Here is a 19,196-nt window from a genome sequence, read left to right as displayed (position 1 = left end):
TTATTTAACTATTTAATGTATATCTATCTACTGTATTTCACAGCTACCACAAAGACAACAAATTTCACAATATTTGGGGGCGTTATTAAATCTGATTCTGATTATTGTATTTATTCTGATTCTATGGAAGAACAAAATTTACACTCAGCCCTCCATTTTTATGCGGGGCGGAAATCTTCCCGACTCAACAACCCGCGCAGACGTTGTGTTTGAACGTCATAACGTACGGTCTCTGACTCAGAAGTTTGACCTGTCACCCCAGTGATGAGAGTGCCCGGATGCGGAGCTGCTCTGTGGCCACTTAGAGTTGCTGAATGAGGGAGAAAATGCCACTTCCCGTTCAAGTGTTAAATTTTCAGGTAAAGTGCCTATAGCTGCCTGGTCAAAGGGCGGATAATATTGCGTTGGGAGGGAGGAAAATCTCCTTATGGAATAATGTAGAGGAATTGGACTGTGGCTTGTGGTACTGAACTGGGGCGAACATGACAGTTGGTTGCTGGCTGTGAAGCCAGAATGAACCTGTTACTAAGGGTCCTTTTGCTGCTCCTGTTCTCTGAGAGCGCATATCTTTACCCCAAGAACGGTATCCTAACGTTTGAGATCTCTCAATCCTGTTTTGGTTCGTGTTAAACTGCTTCACTAAATGGAGCCTGAGCAAAGTGATCCCTAATGATGGGCCTATTAGCTCAGGCTTCCTGGCTGGGCTCCTGCAACTGGTCTAGGGGTCGAATCTTAAAGCTTCTCATTTGTTTTCTGTTGCTTTACTGGAAAAATGTTTAGTTTACTAATCTAATTGCGTTTCTATTTTGTAAAGTTACTGTAAATATACGTTATATAAGATGTTTTGGGTCATAAAATGAGCGAAATTCCTAATATTTAGTAAACACTCGGTGGAGTGGGAAGTTTGGTGCTGATAAGACTAAGCTTGGTGTAACAACATAATGTCTAAATTACAGGAACAGTACATAAAAACCTGAGTCATCGATTTGGAGACAGAAGTTGGGGAATTTAAATTTAAGTATTTTTTTTTAAATACTGGAAAGGTGGGGGGAGGGAAGCTACCATTTGGGGATAACAATCAGGAAACTATAGTTTGGTGTAAGAACCTGACAGCAATATCCTTCTCTCTTAAGATGAGGAAAATTGCCATGCTTACCTGACCTCTGTGATTCTGGACTCAACAATAAAATCTACTCTTATATGCCTTCTAAATTTGGAACAATTGTGATGAGGTATAAATGCTAATATTACTAATGATGTCAAAAAAAACAAACAAATAAGTTTTTTAAAAAAATGATTGCATTCCTGATATGACCAGAGGCCCGCCATTGGGCAGGGTCAACCATGGATGTTGTGTCCTAGCTGTCTGTGATACCCAAGCCAGGACAGGTAACCTGATGTGACCACAACTGATTCCACAGTTTGTGGAATACAACCACAATTTCATTCTTGGCTATCTCATTTGAAAATTGGATATTTTTATATTTATTGTCTCAGTAATTTTATACTTTTCCTTAGCAAATAATAGGGCAATCTGTAAGTCCAACTAAAGTTAAATTTATACATTTTTAGTGGGGCTTTATTTTTGGAATCTGATGCTTCTGACTTTTAGTAATGGTAAAGAGAAATTGCCACGAACCGTTTTAAAAAAATTCCTGAATAAGCAAATGATTAGTCTGTTTGAAAGGTTGAATAGAGATGCAAGTAAATGTTTGTACTATTATTAAATACAACTTCTGATATGTTTGAAAATAAAATCAGTGCTAAAGCATTTTTCCTGGGAATTTTTGGCCATTTTTCCTTCTAGTACTTTAAAAATAATTATGGTAATTTGATGTGAGATGGTCTCCCAACTCCAGTGCCAACTGTCCTCACATTCTCCTTTCAATCCCCCTACCCTTGACACAGCACAAAATACCCTTAACCAAAATTCAGGACACTATCTCAAACAACGTTTTTGCTGAGATTCTCCAATATGATTGGTTATCTAATACCTCATCCATTGTCCAGCTTTATGAAGCTGTCCTTGCATGGTTTTTCTTATCAATCCAGCTGTATTAGGATTGTCATCTCGGAGGTTATCCAAGTATCAGTTCTTAATTTTCCCTTTCTCCCTCTGGTGTGCCTTGGCAGTAGCTGTTATTGGGGCATCATCATAGGAATCTAAGGGGAGTTCAGTATTGATAAGTCTAAACTGGATACAGAATCATAGCAGTTAAGTTATTTGACTTTTAACTATCAGGGAGCACTTTGGCTTTAGTGGCTGTAACTATTAGTTTTTAGATAGTGATGGAAAAGGATAAGACATGTTTACAGGTTAGGGTCATAAATTGGAACAGGGCTAGTTTTGGGGAAATTAGGTGGAATCACCCAAAGCTCAATTGGGTGAGTCTGTTTGATTGAAAAGAACGAGTGGCATGTGGGAAGCTTTTAAGAGTGTGATAACAAGTGTCCAGAATAGTATGTTCCTGTTAGGGTGAAGGGTAAGTTTAGGGAACCTTGCCTAAGGCAAGATATTGAGGTTCTGTTCAAGAATTATAAGTAGAAAGCAAGTATTGGGTTAAAGAAGTTGGGATCAAGTGACTCCCTTGATGATTATAAAAAGATTAACAGTACTCTTAAGAGGGAAATCAGGAGGGCAAAGAGAGGGTATGAGATGGATTTGGGAGGTAAGATTAAGGAAAATCCCGAAGGGTTTTATAGCTATATTAAGAGCAAAAGAGTTGCTCGGGAGAGAATAGGACCCCTTAGAAATCAGCAGGGCCACCTATGTCTTGAGCTGCAGGAGTTGGACGGGAGTTTAACAAATCAGTGTTTACTGAGGAGAAAATCATTATTGTTCAAGAGGTAAGGCAAACAAGTGTAGATGTTTGGAGGATATTCATATTATCAAGGAGGACATGTTTGAGGCTTGACAGCTGATTAAAGTGTATAAATCCTCAGAGTGTATTCTCATACTTGGTGGGAGGCTAGAGAGGGCAATGCAAAGATGTTTGCTTCATTGTTAGCCACTGGTGAAGTTCCAGAAGACTGGAAGGTTGTTAATGTTGTTCTATTGTTTAAGAAAGGTAATAAGGATAAGCCGGGGTCAGCCTGACATCAGAAAGGGAAATTTAATGAAAAGGATTCTGAGGGACAGGATCTGCCAGCGTTTGGATACCCAGTCTGATTAGGAGGAAAGAGCATGGCTTAGTGCATGCTTGACAAACCTTTTAGAATCTTTTGAGGAGCAAACCAAAAAGTTAGATAAGAGTAGGGCACTGGATGCTGTGCATTTTGACTTTAGCAAGGCCTTCAAAAAGAACCTGCATGGTAGGCTGGTCTGGAAGCTTAACTCCCATGAAGTCATGGGAGGACGGGTTAGGTGGATTCAAAATTGACTCAGGTTGGATGCAGGGGGTGGTGGTTGGAGTTGTTTCTCGGAATGGAGGCCAGCGACTAGTGGTGTGCTACAGGTTTTGATGTTGCAGCACTTGTTGCTCATTATTTATGTAAATGATTTAGGTGTGAATACATAAGGCTTGAACAACAAGTTTGCAAATTGCATAAAATTAGGAGGGGTTATTGGTGAAGAAATTTATTGTAGATTACAAAAGGATCTGGATCAGTCGGGGGCAGAGGTCCGAGGAGAGGCAAATGGTTTTCAATACAGGTAAATGTGAGGTGAAGCAAAATCAAACCAGTGTAGGACTTGTACAATGAATAGGAGGGTACTAGGCAGTGTAATAGAACAGAGGGTCTTGGGAAAACAAGTGTATAGTTTGTTGAAAGTGGCGACATAGGTAGACAGGATGGTGAAAAATGTATTTAATACGCTAGCCTTCATCAGTCAGGACACTGAGTATAAGAGTTGGGTATTATATTGTAATTATATAAGATGATGGGGAGTCTGCACTTGGAGTACTGAATACAATTTTGGTTACTCTGAAAAGAGAAGATGTTGAATTGGAAAGAGTGCAGAAAAGGTTTCCAAAGATGTTCCCTAAACGACCGGGCCTGAATTATAGGGAGTGATTTGTTAGGCTAGGTCTTTATTCCTTGGAATGTAGGAAAATGAGAGGCAACCTTATATAAAAAGATGTTTAAAATTATGAGAGGTCAAGATAAGGTGAATGGTAACAGTGTTTCTCCAGAATAGGGAAGAACAAAATTAGGGAGGTAGATTTAGGGAAAGACTTAAACTGAACCTGAGGGGCAACTACTTCAAACAGAGAGTGATGAGTATATTGAATGAGCTGCCAGAGGAAGTAGCTAAGGCAGGTACAATATTACAATTTAAGAAGCACTTGGATTGGAACATGGAAGATTATGGGCTGAAGACATGAAATTGGGACTAGCTGGGTGGGCACCACTTCTTGGGCTGAAGAGCATGTATCTGTTGTATTCCTCTATGATTCTATTACACTATTGCCCTGCCATTTGACTGTTTGGTAGCCTCGATGTGTCAAAACATAATTTAGTTCAACATTGACAAAGCTTAAGCCATATCTTGGCACTCACTGGAAATTGCTTTCCTTTGTTGTTGACTCCATCCTCAGCCATGGTCACTGCCCGATGTGTTTCAGCCTGAATTAACAGGATCACTTTCCAACAATATACCATGAGGCTGCTAACAAGCTACGAGCCCATGGTGGTACAGGAAAGATTCTAGCATGGATAAAGCAATGGCTGACTGGCAGGAGGCAAAAAGTGGGAATAAAGGGAGCCTTTTCTGGCTGGCTGCCGGTAACTAGTGGAGTTCTGCAGGAGTCTGTGTTGGGACTGATTTTTACGTTGTATGTAAAAATCCGATGATGGAATTGATGGCTTTGGTGCAGTTTGCACACAATATGAAAATAGGTGGAGAGGTAGATAGTATTGAGGAAGTAGAGAGGCTGCAGGATGACTTCAGAGAGAAGGCAGGAGATTGGGGCTAAGAGGAGAATTGGATCAGCCATGATGAAATAGTGGAGCAGACTCTGTAGGCCAAATGGCTTAATTCTGCTCCTATATCTTATGGTCTTAATATATCTTTTTGTAGTCCTGTTCTAGTGAAAATCCTTACCTCAGTTCGAAAGAAAGTTTATCAATCACCAAAGCTATATAAATTTCATTCTGCAACATTTGTAACATACACCAGACTTCAATCTCCCTGTGGCTCAGATTTTTGTATGTGGCTTGTCATTCCTAAATTTGACAGACCTTAATATTGCCTTCATATAGTTTCCAACTTCAAAATATTCAGAGTTCTGTCAAAGTTATTTTGAAAGTTGCACTGCCTTTCATCTTGATCGATCCATTAAAGAACCCCCATGCTCTTGTCCCACTTCATGTAGTTGTCTCCAAAATTATATTTCCCTTCAAATCCCTATTTCTCTTATCCCAGTTTTATTCACCCATTTTTGCCTGCCCTATGTTAGTGTTAGCAACAAAGCTGCCAGCTATTTTGATGGTGCAATAGGGTATGTTTTTAACCAATTTGTATTGTCCCTTCAATCCCTTCCTTGTCTAAGCAGGTTATTTTCATTTTATAAATCTTCATGTTATCACATTAAAAGTGATATTATAGCTTGTTTGGTTGTCTTATAATTAAAATGGATTAGATTGTGAAGAAAGTATATTGCTCATTGATAGAAATATACTATAGACTATGAATGCACCTTTAGAATGGTAGAAATAGACCTTGAGCTGTTGAGCAGCATCACTGACTATCCCAACGTTTCATTTGTTCATTACAGCCCAATATTTTGACTGTGGGGGGAAAGGAATGATAGAGTTTGGTTGTCTGTTCCACCAATTAGTTTTATCAGAAACCAGAAGACCACGATTGATAACATCTCCACTTCACTGACAATCAACATTGGCGCTCTTCAGGGATGTGTGCTTAGCTCACTGCTCTACTCTCTCTACATCCATGACTGAGTGGTTAGGCATAGCTCAAATGCCTTCTATAAATATGCTGATGCTAAAACCATTGCTGACAGAATCTCAGATGGTGGCACACTGGAGTGAGATATATCAGCTAGTTGAGTGGTATTGTAGCAACAACCTTCACTCAAGGTTGGTAAGACCAACGAGCTGATTGTGGACTTCAGAAAGGGTAAGACGAGGGAACATAACCCAATCCTGATAGTGAGATCAGAAATGGAGAGAGGAGCAATTTTAAGTTCCTGGGTGTCAATAGCTCTGAAGACCTAACCTGATCCCAACAGATCGATGCAGCTATGAAGAAGGCAAGACAACAGCTATATTTCATTAGGAATTTGAGGAGATTTGGTTTCTCAACTAAAACACTCTAAATTTCCACAGATGTTCCATGGAGAGCATTGTAACTGGTTGTATCACTGCCTGGTGTGGTGGGGGGGGGTTAGGGAGAATGCTCCTGCATAGGATTGAAGTAAGCTGCAGAGTGATGTAAACTTAGCTCCATCATGAATACTAGCCTCCTTAGTATCCAAGACATCTTCAAGGAGTGGTGTCTCAGAAAGGCAGAGTCGATCATTAAGGACCCCCACCACCCAGAGCATGCATTTTTCTGATTGTTACCATCAGGAAGGGGGTACAGAAGCCTGAAGGCACATACGCAGTGATTCAGGAACAGCTTCTTTCTCTCTGCCATCAGATTTCTAAATGGAGATTGAACCCATGAGCACTAATTTGAACTTTTTAAGTTTCTGTTTTCGCACAGTACTTATTTTAATTTTGTGTGTGTATTAAACCTGATTCTGATTTAAATGGTTTCAGTCTAAGATGTCGACAATTCCTTTCCCCTGACAAATGCTGCTCAACTGCTGAGTTGCTCCAGATTCCAGCATCTGCATTTTCTTGTGTCAGCAAATAGGGAATAAAAGGGTTTTAAAAGTGGCAAATGCTACTCTTCTTGTAATGTGAATTTACATTCACATGAAAATCTGTGTTTTTACAAACTGTTCATTTCTATTTATGTTTCCTGCCATCAAATGTATTTTATAACGAGTTTGTGCCTCAAACTTTTGCAGTTGAATATTTTGATTGCTGAAAAGATTTATAACATAATCAGATCACAGGTTAGAACACAGACCAGTAATTAACAGAGAAGGCAGTCTGGGTTGGTAGTACCCAGTTTTAAAAGCCGTTCACGGTAAGTTATGGAGGCTTGTGTTAAAAGCAGCAGATAAGATATTTGGCAAATGTTTTGGGTTTAAAATGAGCTCGAGTCCATTTGAACCAGATGTAAACTATGTTTAGCAATACACTCAAACTTGTACAATGTCACTGAAAGCTCAGAGTTTGACAACCAATTGCCAGTGCAAGCATAGAAATAATTACATTATCTGATTTGTGTATGCTTGTGTATTTTACAAACAAAGCATTTGTGATTCTTAGCTTTTTAATGTCTAACTTTTTATGAAATTTAAGTCTGAATGAGCATTTATCCATTGGTTTACATCTTTTAAGTTGGCAAGCAAACAGTAATTGGTACTGATTAATTCAAAACAATTATATTTTAAATTTTCAAAATCCATACATATTTAAGAACTAAAGATCCATTATTTTGATTCTTCTATATATGTAAGTTTAAAAATATCTGATTTTTTAATGGTGATATTATAACCATTGTACTGTAACAGAACATAGAACAGTTCAGACCCTTCAGCCCACAATGTTGTGCCAAGCCAATTAAATTAGTAACCAAATGACTAACTATGTAATCTCTTCTGCCTACACAATGTTCATATCCTTCCATTTTCTTCACATTCATATGCCTATCTAAACATCTGTTAAAAGTCATCTGCTTCTATCACCACCCCATACAGCGCATTCCAGGCACCCACCATTCTGTATATAAAAAAAACTTGCCCCTCGCATCTCCTTTGAAATTACCCCCTCTCTCATCTTAAATGCATGCCCTCTGGTATTAGCCATTTCAATTCATGGAAAAATATATTGTCTGTCTACTCTGTATGTGCCTCTCATTATTATAAACCTCCATCAGATCTCCCCTCAGCTTTCACTGCTCCAGAGAAAACAACCCAAGTTTGTCCAACCTTTTGTTATAGCATATGCCCTCTAATCCAGACTTCATCCTGAAAAACCTCTTCTGTACCCTCTCCAAATCCTCAATGTTCTTTCTATAATGGGGACTAGAACTGAATGCAATACTCTGGATGTGACTTAACTAGTGCTTTATAAAGCAGCAACTTAACTTCCTGACTTTTGAACTCAATGCCTCGACTAATAAAGGCAAGCATGCCCTATGCCTTCCTAACCACCCCATTAAACTATGCAGCCATTTTCAGGAGCTATGAACTTGAATGCCAAGATCTCTCTGCTCATCAACCCTGTTAAGGATATTGCTTTAACAGTGCAACACTTCACATTTGGCTGGGTTAAATGCCATCTACCATTTCTCTGCCCATCTCTGCAACTGATCTATATCCCATCATATTCTTTGCCAGTATTCTACACTAGTCACACCACCAATCTTCGTATCATAGATAGATAGATAGATACTTTACTTTACATCTGCACATTTACTAACCCACCCTTCTACATCATCATCATTAATACATTACAAACAACAGAGGTCCCAGTATAGATCTCTACAGAACACCACTAATCTCAGACCACCAGCTAGAATAGTCCGTTCAACCGCTACGTTGTCTTATATAGGCAGGGCAGTTCTGAATCCAGGCATCTTCATCTTCTGGGTGAGCCTCCTATGAGGGATCTTGACAAAGGCCTTGCATAAATCCACATAGACAACATCCACAGCTCTACTTTCATCCATCATTCTCATCATCTCGCCAAAAAACTCAATCAAGTTAGTGGGACACGACTTGTCCCGCACAAAGCCACGTTGGCTCTCCCTAGTTAGTCCATGGTTTTCCAAGTCATCATAAATCTTTTCCCTAAGAATTTTCTCCAGTAATTTCCCTACCACTGATGTGAGACTCAATTGGTCTATAGTTCCCAGGTTCGCTGGTTCCCTTGAATAATGGAGTAACATTAGCTACTTGCTAGTCTTCCAGGTCCTCACCTCTGGCTAGATGGAAACAAGGGGATTGTTCAAGGCCTCAGCAATCTCTTTGCTTGCCTCTTTCAATAACCTGGGGTATGTCCTATCAGGCCCTGGGGATATATTCACCTTACTGCTCTTTAAGAAAGCTGATGCCACTTCCTCCTTTACTTTGAAATGCCCTAGCATATCAATACACTCAGCACTATCCTCAATGTCCTTTTTCCTTTGCCATCCTTGTCCTTCTGACAGGAACATGCTTGTGCTGTGTTCAAGGCAGTTGGTTTTTAAATACCCTTCATGTGTCAGATGAGGACTTGCCTTAAAGCAAATGTTCCCAATTAACTCTCCCTAACTCTTGTAATTTGTCCTGTTCCAATTTAATACACTCCTGCAAGATCTGTACTTGTCCTTATCTTTAGCTATGTTAAAATTTAAGGAGTTGTGGCCACTGTTACCTAACTGCTCACCCACTGAGAGGTTGGTCACCAGACTCATTACCTATGTTGCAATGTTGTATTTTACTGCCATTTGGTTAACTGATATGTTAGTTGTTTCTACATCTCCTTTAGGTTTAAGGTTTTGGAAAAAACAGTTCCTAATTTTTACAGTTAAGAATCAGAAGGCTTATTTTGGTAGTACATTCTGTTATATATAAAATAAAGTTTCTAAAGGAGTCAGTGTTGCAGCTTCAATATTAATTTTGCACGATTTTTAATCTATTCAATATATGTATACTGTAATTGATTTACTTATTTTATTTTTTATTTTCTTCTATATTATGTATTGCATTGAACTGCAGCTGCTAAGTTAACAAATTTCATGACAAATGCCAGTGATAATAAACCTGATTCTGATTTTTTTTTTGCATTCTGGCAATCTGATTGGCAATACCTTGAACTTGTTTCATTAAGTATGTAAATATCAGTCATGCTTTCTGCTTGCTGTATGTTGCCTGGAACAAAAGATCTTAATGGTACAATATATTGAAGATTATAATGTTTTGTAATGGAAAAATGTGATAACAGTTTTACAATAAGTAACAAGAGGTTGTAGTATATTTATAGATAATTAGCTATTCTGTAAACAGTATAACATTTATAACATTTTCAAGCTATTAGGAAGTTTTCTTCTGAATTAGTATAGCTAGATTTGCTTCTAAATACAAATATGGAAATACTGATGAGAATTTCATTCCTCTTTCCCAGGCAAGCACTGTGTCAGGGGCAGGGAATGCAGATAGTCAGGAAGGGTGTCAAGATAGCTCCACTCCCAGCTCAGCTACTTCTTCGCTCTCAGACCTTTACCTGACACCCCACAGCAGTAGATCAGACTTGTTTCTACATAGCACGGCAGGAGATTTCAGCCTTAGCGCCAGCTTATCAGCCTGCACTCTGCTCTATGAGGTACCTCAATCGCTAGGAAAAATGATGAAGGAAGCACACAGCTCAACAATGATGACTGTTCATCTGGTTTGAGATGTGGGAGTATACAGTGCCTTGAAAAAGCATTCAGGCTCCACAACTATTTTCACATATTACTGTCTCATTTTCTAAATTTAAGATTTTTTGAGCTAATCTACAAAACATTATGCATAATGACAAATCAAAATAAAAATTCCAAAACCTATCAACAATTTACTAAAAATTAAAAACCAAAATTGAGGCTGAAAACTATTCATCCCCTTTGTAATTACTATGCCAACTTTCCTCAAGTGCAGTAGTTTATATTACCTTACTAACTCATCCAATTTGTTGATGTAAAAAACTGGAGGATCACCTGTTTTCAATGAATTCATAAGAATAAATATCCCTTCTCTCTGTAAGGTCTAACGGTATGGTATATCTTCAGCAGACCAAACCAAAATGAAGACAAAAGACCATTCAAGACAAGTCAGAGAAATGATTATAGAGAAGCACAAATCTGGGGAAGGGTACAAGATGATCTCAAAGGCACTGAACATACCTTGGAGCTCAGTGCAGTCCATTGTGGAAAAAGTGGAAAAATATGTAACCACAGCCGTGCTGCTAGGTCAGGCTGCCACTCTAAACTTAGTTACTGGAGAAGAGAGGCTACTGTGATGCCAACAGTCACTTTGACTGAGCTGCAGAAATCAGTGGCTGCAACTGGAGATGAAGTTCATAGCTGCACCATCTTTAACTTCTTGTACAAAAAGGGTATTTATGGAAGACTGACAAGGAAGAAGCCCTGGCTTAAAAAAAAACATATCCTTCCCTGTAAAGACTTTGTTAAGCATCACTTTGAAGATAATGTATAGATGTGGAGAAAGATCTTGTGGTCAGATGAAGCTAAAGTAGAACTTTCTGGCCTCAACACTAAGTGGTACAAATCTAATACTGCACATCAGTCAGGATGTGCAGCACTTCTACAATCCTTACTGTAAAGTATAGTGGAGGTAGCGTCATGCTAGGGGGATGCATTTCAGCAACAGGGACTGGAAACCTGGTCAGGATTTATACAAAGATGAATGCTGCAAAATACAGAGAGATCCTGGATAAAAAACCTGCTAGCATCTGCCAGAAAGCTTAAACTGAGGAGGAAGTTCACCTTTCAGCAGGATAATGACCCAAAATACACTGCCAGAGCAACCATGGAGTGGTTTCAAATGAAGAAAATTGATATTCTTGAGTCGCCCAGTCAGACTCTCTGACCTTAACCTGATTGAGCATCTCTGGCAAGACCATAAGATTACTGTCCACGGCCACTCCCCAACTAACCTGGCATAATTTGAGCAATTTTGCAAAGAGGAATGGGCAAATTTTGCTCCGTCATATTGTGCAAAGCTAATCCAAACACTTGTTGTGAAAGACAACTAACTGTAACAGCTGAACGAGGTGACTCAACAAAGCACTCAGCAAAAGGGAATGAATACTTCCGAACTGCTGACATTTCAGTTTTTGAATTTTTAGTTTTTCATGCTTTACAATTTTCCCTGTTTTTTGGGGCTCTACTGTAAAAAAAAAAGAGATGATGTGATTCACAAATAAAAAAAATCTCAGTTAAATTGATGAAAGTCCCTTGTTGTAATACTCATTTATGTGAACAAAGGGTTGGGGGCTGAATACTTTTACAAGGCACTGTTTGTTTATATTTTAGTCTACAATTTATCGTCCAGATGCAAAATACCACGGTGCTGGAAACCCTAAAATTAAAAACAGAAACTGCTGGAAGGATTCACTAGGTCAGATAACATCAATGGAGAAGGAAAGAGTTAATATTTGATATTAGCAATCTTTTGGGTTATAAAACTAAAATGTTACCCCAGTTTCTCTTTCCATATAAATTTCCTGATATGATAACCATGTCCAAAGTTTTTGATGCTCATATTTTAGTGTTAATACAAGCGAAGCAATTGCTAATACTATTATTTTTTTAGTGATAAAACTTTGAGCTCCTTCTCGGACCTTCTGGATAGCAACAGTTCCTGCACGTGAGTTAAGAAAATAATATAATGAGCTAGAAAGAGCTTGAGGGTCTTTTAATGGTGATAATGATATTAGAACTCCAATTTGTTCTAAATTTCTGTGTTCAAAATCCAAATTTATTTCAACTTAAGATGTTCTGTTGGACCCAATAATGATGATATATACCTAATTTTAATCCAGCACCAGTGGTATAATTAGTGAAATACTCCTGAAGCAGGAATTTCCTTGGTTAATAATTCTTTTACAAATTGAATGGGTTAAAAATGTCATAATCCTGTTAATTGTTGTGTTCACTGCTATTTATTTGTAAAGAATTAACAAAGTTCCTTTGCTTTAGCCTTGATGCAGTTGAACTTTGAGTTAGTGGTTCATGGAACAGAGATGAGAATTTGCATATAGGAGCTGTGCAAAAAGGCTGCAGCATAAATATTCATCCATTTAGCTGTGCTTAGTTGTCAGATTGAGAAACAATTTAAAAATGTGATCAAATTTGGAAAGAAAATCCAGATTGTATGTGGAAAAACAATAATGTGTAGCTAACACATTATTAGGGAAAGAAGTGTTTGAAATACAAAAAACACATTTAAAAACCTTTTAAAAGTAACAAGCCTAAATTCTTATTCTTTTATCATTAGATGGTGATCATTTATAATTGTGCATCCTTTGTACACATGGCTATGCCCCACTGCATGGCATTCTGTGGATTTATTCCACAAGGGTTAATGGACTACATAGGGATCTCTACAACACTGTTGTAAAACAGTTTTTTTATTTTCCATGTTCCCAGGGGCATTTTATTGCAGTTTATACTGTACATATTCATGCATATCTATGAGGCTCTGGATTTAGCTGCTACCCAATTGCATTTGTCTCATTGATACTGCCTTTGAATTTTGATAGTTCTCATACTACAGTCATACTGGCTGGAATTGTTGTGTAATTATCAAAGTGCATGCATGTCAGGGCATATACAACAATGAGATTCATTTGTGGGCATACTCAATAAATTGAATAACCATAATAGAATCAATGAATGACTGCACTGGCAGGGCAGACAGCTAGTGCATAAAAGATAATGAACTGTGCAAATACAAAAGGAAAGAGAAAAAAGACATAATAAATACATGAGCAATAAATATCGAGAACATGAGATGAAAGGTATTTGAAAGTAAGTCCATAGGTTGTGGGAACAGATCAGTGATGGGGCAGGTGAAGTTGAGTAAAGTTATTTCCCTGGTTAACGAGCCTGATGGTTGAGGGATAATAACTGTTCCTGAACAGTTATTCAAGGTCTGTTAAGTGCACTTGCATTTAGCTAGATTTCTTCCACTATTTATAATACATAACTTTAAAATATCAACTGTTGACTCTATCACAACCTCACAAATGTGTACAAGTACAAATACAGATTAGTGTACAGCAAGAAAAGTAAGTTAATAGAACTGAGAAAAATAAAATTAATAGAACCCTCAATGGCAATTGAGTTTACATATATTTCAAAAATAACTGATTATGCTATTAATGTTCTATTCAAGTCACTTTTTATTGTCATTTCGACCATAACTGCTGGTACAGTACATAGTAAAACTGAGACAACGTTTTTTCAGGACCATGGTGTTACATGACACAGTACAAAAACTAGACTGAGCTACGTAAAAAGCAACACAGAAAAAATCTACACTAGACTACAGACCTACCCAGGACTGCATAAAGTGCACAAAACAGTGCAGGCATTACAATAAATAATAAACAAGACAATAGGGCAAGACTATAGGTGATTAAACAATAAATGATAATAAGAAGAACAGGACATTTTGTTTAAATGTGACTTTTTTAATCGCACATAGTTTTCATCGAAGTAAATCTAGTTTCAAAGGTAATAATTAACTTTTATAACTGAAACCTTATAGCGATCAAATTGCTGAATAGCCTCCTTTTTAAAGGTAAGATTTTCATGCAAGGTGAAATAAAACCAAAAATGATTACTTTCTTGTTTGGTTGTTTAAATTATGGAACAGCAGAATTCTGCAATTCTAAATTAGTGCTGCAGATAATTTTGTTGAAGTATTATCGGTCTTGGTTTATTATTGTCATATGTACCAAGTTGCAGTGAAAGCTTGTCTTGCATATTGTTCATACATATGAAATCAATACACAATATATTAAGGTAGAACAAGGTAAAAGAAAAACAATAAAGAATGAATTTTAGAAGTTTCAGAGAAAGTACAGTGCTGGTAAACAGTAAAGAGCAAGATCATAATGAGGTACATTGTGAGGTCGAGTCTGTCTTGTCATACAAGAGGTCCATTCAAAAATCTGATAACAGTCGGGTAGAAGCTGTCCTTGAGTCTGGTGGTATGTCCTTTTAAGCTTTTTGTATTTCTTTCCAATGGAAAAGAGAAGAGAGAATGCCCTGGGGTCTTGTGAACTACAGTTTTGGCATTCTACACCTAATAATTAAAACCACTAATTTAACAACAGTGCATAACTCAACATTTTATTTGTTTTTCTTTTTCTTTGCTTTTTTTTTGCTGCTAATAGCTTAAATATCAGTTTAAAATGTCATTGATATATGCCATATTATAATGTAAACTGATGTTAGATTTCAACAGAATCTGTTTCTCTCTTTATTTTTTCCTTTGTGTTCTTTGTCTTTCACAATTATTAGCAATTTTATTACTTTTAATCCTCAGTGTCTGTGTCCCTTCTCCCATTATCTCCTGTTAATGTTTTTTTCACTAATCATATGCATCATTCAATTGTTCAATTTAATAAAGAATGTATATAGTGTACAACCTGAAATTCCTACTCTTCGGAGATATCGTGAAACAGAGAGAAAAAAAACCCAAAGAATGAATGACAGATAAAACTTTAAAACCCCAAACCCTCCCACCTCCATACACACATCCACAAGGAGCAGCAAAAACATCAATCCTCTCCCTCTCCCCACTAGCTCCAGTAGAAGCATCAACCCCCCACCACCCACCATGCAAGCAATAGCAAAGCTCCCAGAGGCTATGAGGTAGCGTCCATCAAAAACTACTGTTCATCCCAACACTTCGACATCTCAGACAGTCTCTGTCACTCTCACTCAAAAATGAGGGAGTGAGAGGGGAGGCCAGCAGCCCCAGATTCACTATTGAGAGAGAGATCGCTCTAGTTCAGAGGCCACCTTTTGACAGCAGCATATACCAACTGCGTGCTATCTTGATGTTTCTATCTCCCTGAATGCTTTAGTCAGCAGCACTGGCATAGAATCAGGTCGTCCACAGCACCACAGCGTGAAGGTGTGCACCTTCCAGACCACACCTGGTGATATCAAAACACCAGGCCATTTGGCGAGTTCTGCGAGTGAGAACCCACCCACCATCTGTGAAGAACGTAGTTGGAATGCAGTTGTAGATCACGGACTCTGGCAGGTCCACGGCCATCTTAAAAAAAAGAAAAAATAATCTGAATACTGCAGTTAAATCCCTTCCAGCAGATTTCTTCTGCTGCTGTGATGTTGGAAAGGCCCTAATCCAAAATACAAAATACACTCTTTGTAATTGACCAGGGCACAGTTCCATCCTGTAGCTCTTCATATATATTTTACTCCAATGTCTTCCTTCGTTGTCCTCATTTTGTGCCTTATTTGATGCAGTACTCAGTTGCTTCCCACTCAGCTTCCTGCAAGAGCACCCCTAGAAATGCACCTTTCTTCAAGTGCACACCACGACCTCTAAATGACCCTGAATGACATAACCGTAGTGCCTTCTCTCCTTAGTGCCTGCTCTCCTTCCTTTGCATGCTTTTCCTTGATGCAAATACCTGAAAACAAGATCTGTCTCGGACCTACCAGAAATGTCGCAATGTGCATTTCTTGATGAACCACATTATCCACTTGATAAACATTAGGAAGTCTCAACCCATTGTCTTTATCTAAAGTCACACATTCTTTGATTACTGAATCCATTCACATTCACATCCACAGCTAATTCTGAAGTTGTTTTTCTAAATTAACTGAATTCAACAATGCAGCGTTGGCATAAAGTGTTTTGAAAAGGCTATGACGTGTTCAAGTAGAAGTATTTTGTTCTCAAATCCAGTTGGCTTATTGATCTGCATCCTATACTTCGGTCTCCAAATGTCAATTAAAACAGAACTCGGTTGCCTGTCTTATTCTACATCAGCTTCCATTCATTCATTACTTCTGACCTACTCTGACTATTACATTACAACTTCAATTTTCATCTCATTCTTGAGTTTTGTTTGTATCTAAGATTCTGACTCTTCTCTATTAATCCTAAATTACTAGGAAACCCCACACTACACCACCACCACCACCTCTTTGCTCCGCCATTATCAATGGTTTACATGGCTAGTTATAGCATCACAGCCTGTGATGTTAGGGCAGAGCAGTTCTATATTTAATGAGAGTCATCAATAATTTATCTACTTTTTGAAGGCAGTAGTCAAGTTTTAGGTTAAGTTCTGGGAAACAAAGACCTGATTAGTCTCACTATATAAAATGAAATATTCATAGTTCTATATTTGCATGGAGCTAACAATTTCGTTAGGTTATAATAAAGAAAGTCTAATTGAAATTTGGTAACTCTTGTTCTTCTAAAGCAAAAGTACAGCTTCATTGGAATATTGAGTTGGGATGTAGATGACTTAACATAGTGAATAAAACAAATCAGATTATTTTAGACAAGTTTAGTAGTTTATGTTGTATTATGTTTTTTAAGTTTAATGAGAAAATGAGTATGCTATGTAAAGCATTCTCATTTCAGCCAAGATATTTTCATGTTGATGCATATAATTGTAATAAGTAAAATTATGTAAAATTGATATTCCCCATAAAGTAGCAAATTAATTAAAACACTGATTTGTTTACTTTCTATTTTCTATCATTATACTTTAATTGTATGTAAGAATCTGTTCAACTGGTATTGTAGCTTACTTATTTTATCAGTTTCCCATTTTTTTTTCTATGCCTCCCAGGGAGCAGTGGAACCAATGCAGATAGATGCTGACCCTCAGGATGATCAGCAGAATGCACCTGACACGAACTACGTGGTGGAAAATCCCACACTGGTATGTCAGAATTCGGAGATTCATTGACAAAAGAACTTATGAGAAAAGATTTTCATTCACCCAACTTGCTACCTGAAATAATAATGGAAGTTTTTTTTCTTTTAAAAGAAAAGAAGTAAGTTGTAGGATGATGGGGATAATTTTATAGCTCTTTCAACAATCAGTAGTGATGCTTTGTTTTTTATTGTTTTGCTTGGTGAAGTGGGGATGTCACTGGCAATAAAGGTGTTTATTACTTATCCATACTTGTTCCTGAACTAAGAAGGCAGTTAAAGAGCCAACCACATTTATGGTTCTAGCATTGCACTTTGTTCCTGACCATGTAATGATTACAGATTTCCTTCTCTGAAGGAAGTTAGAGAACCAGATGAGCTTTTGAAACAATCTGGTGGTTTTGTGGTTACAATTGCTTGTTATTTTTTAATCTGCAGATTTCATTTAATTACTTGAGTTTAAATTCCCAAAATATTTTAGTCAAATTCAAACAAATATTTGGATCAGTTTTACAGAACACAGAAATCTAGTCCATGACTTAACATTTCACAGTTTGCAAAATATCTAATATTAAACTTTCAATAATAGCACCTGTTTACTTCATCTTTGTCGGTTCTTGTGAATGGTGAACTCTCGTTAGAAGTGTTCAAAGTATGCCCGAAGGTTTTATGGTCTTTTCATTATATTAATCAACACCTCTTTGAAGACGTATACCTCCCATTTATTGCATGCTCCGAAATAATGCTGGATTAGGATTGCCGTCACATTTGCACCTGTAGCAGTAATATATAAAACATTGTATATGTGTCTCTAATAAGACACAAAAAACTCCTGGAAATGCTAGAGAATAAAAAGTTTAGCCCTGCCTGAACACTGATACTTGAAGATCTACATCTCAATTTTGAAAACTGCAACTGCAGATATAGTAGATGCTCTGGTTATCATCTTCTAAAATTCTGTATATTTTTGAAATGCCTCTTGAAAGTTGTAGGGTAGCAATCATGCCTCCACTTCCCCCACTCTCCATTTAAGAATGGTTGGGGGGGGGGGGAGAAAAAAACATGGCACCATTGGTCTGTTAACTTAAATCAATTGTAGGAATCTATAATAAATACTGTGATACAAGGTACTTAAAATATAATAATATGAGTGAGCATTGTCAACATGGTTGTATGAAAGCAAAGTCATGTTGATTGTAGGTCTTTCAAGTTTATTTAGTTAAGTGAATGAGGAGGAACATGTAGATGCAGTGGATTTGGGTTTTGGGAAGGCCTTTGATTATGTCCCATATAGAAGCCATGAATGAGGTTGGAGCTTATGTAATTGAGTATGGATTCAAAATTGGTTAAGAGATGAAAATCAAAAGTAGGATTAAATGGGCCTTTTCAAGTTGGCAGACTTTTTTTGCATGGGCCCCAACTATTCACAATATTTATCAATAATTTTGGCTGAAATGTAAAATTCTGTTTGCTGATAAGACAAGTGGGAGCTTGAGTAGTGATGAGGATGCAAAAAGGCTTAAATGATACATAGTGAGTAGGCAATGACATGGCAAATGGTTTGCAATGAGAAAAATTACTGATATTTACTTCAGTAACAAAAATGATGAAAGATTGAGAAGTATTTATGTCCAAAGGGACAATGTTGTACTGATACATTGAAAACTAATATGGGGGTATAGCAGGCAGTTAGGAAGGTAA

General features: G+C 37.5%; 1 protein-coding gene across 3 annotated transcripts in view; it reads left to right on the top strand.

Moving 5' to 3' along the window:
- The first annotated feature begins 249 nt into the window (after positions 1-249).
- The window catches only part of gps1 (G protein pathway suppressor 1), a 68,806-nt gene continuing 49,859 nt past the window's right edge, over positions 250-19,196 (top strand). For 2 of the 3 annotated variants that reach the window (XM_073026085.1, XM_073026087.1), the window contains exons 1-2: positions 250-359; positions 17,410-17,502. In XM_073026085.1, coding sequence (XP_072882186.1) covers positions 315-359; positions 17,410-17,502 — 138 coding nt within the window. In that variant the 5' untranslated portion in view covers positions 250-314. Of the gene's footprint in view, positions 360-12,374; positions 12,429-17,409; positions 17,503-19,196 lie in introns of all 3 variants that reach the window. The other variant, XM_073026086.1, reaches the window with a different exon arrangement.

This window comes from Hemitrygon akajei, chromosome 22, assembly GCF_048418815.1.
Source record: "Hemitrygon akajei chromosome 22, sHemAka1.3, whole genome shotgun sequence".
NCBI lineage: Eukaryota > Metazoa > Chordata > Chondrichthyes > Myliobatiformes > Dasyatidae > Hemitrygon > Hemitrygon akajei.
This window is presented reverse-complemented; position numbering and strand designations above follow the sequence as displayed.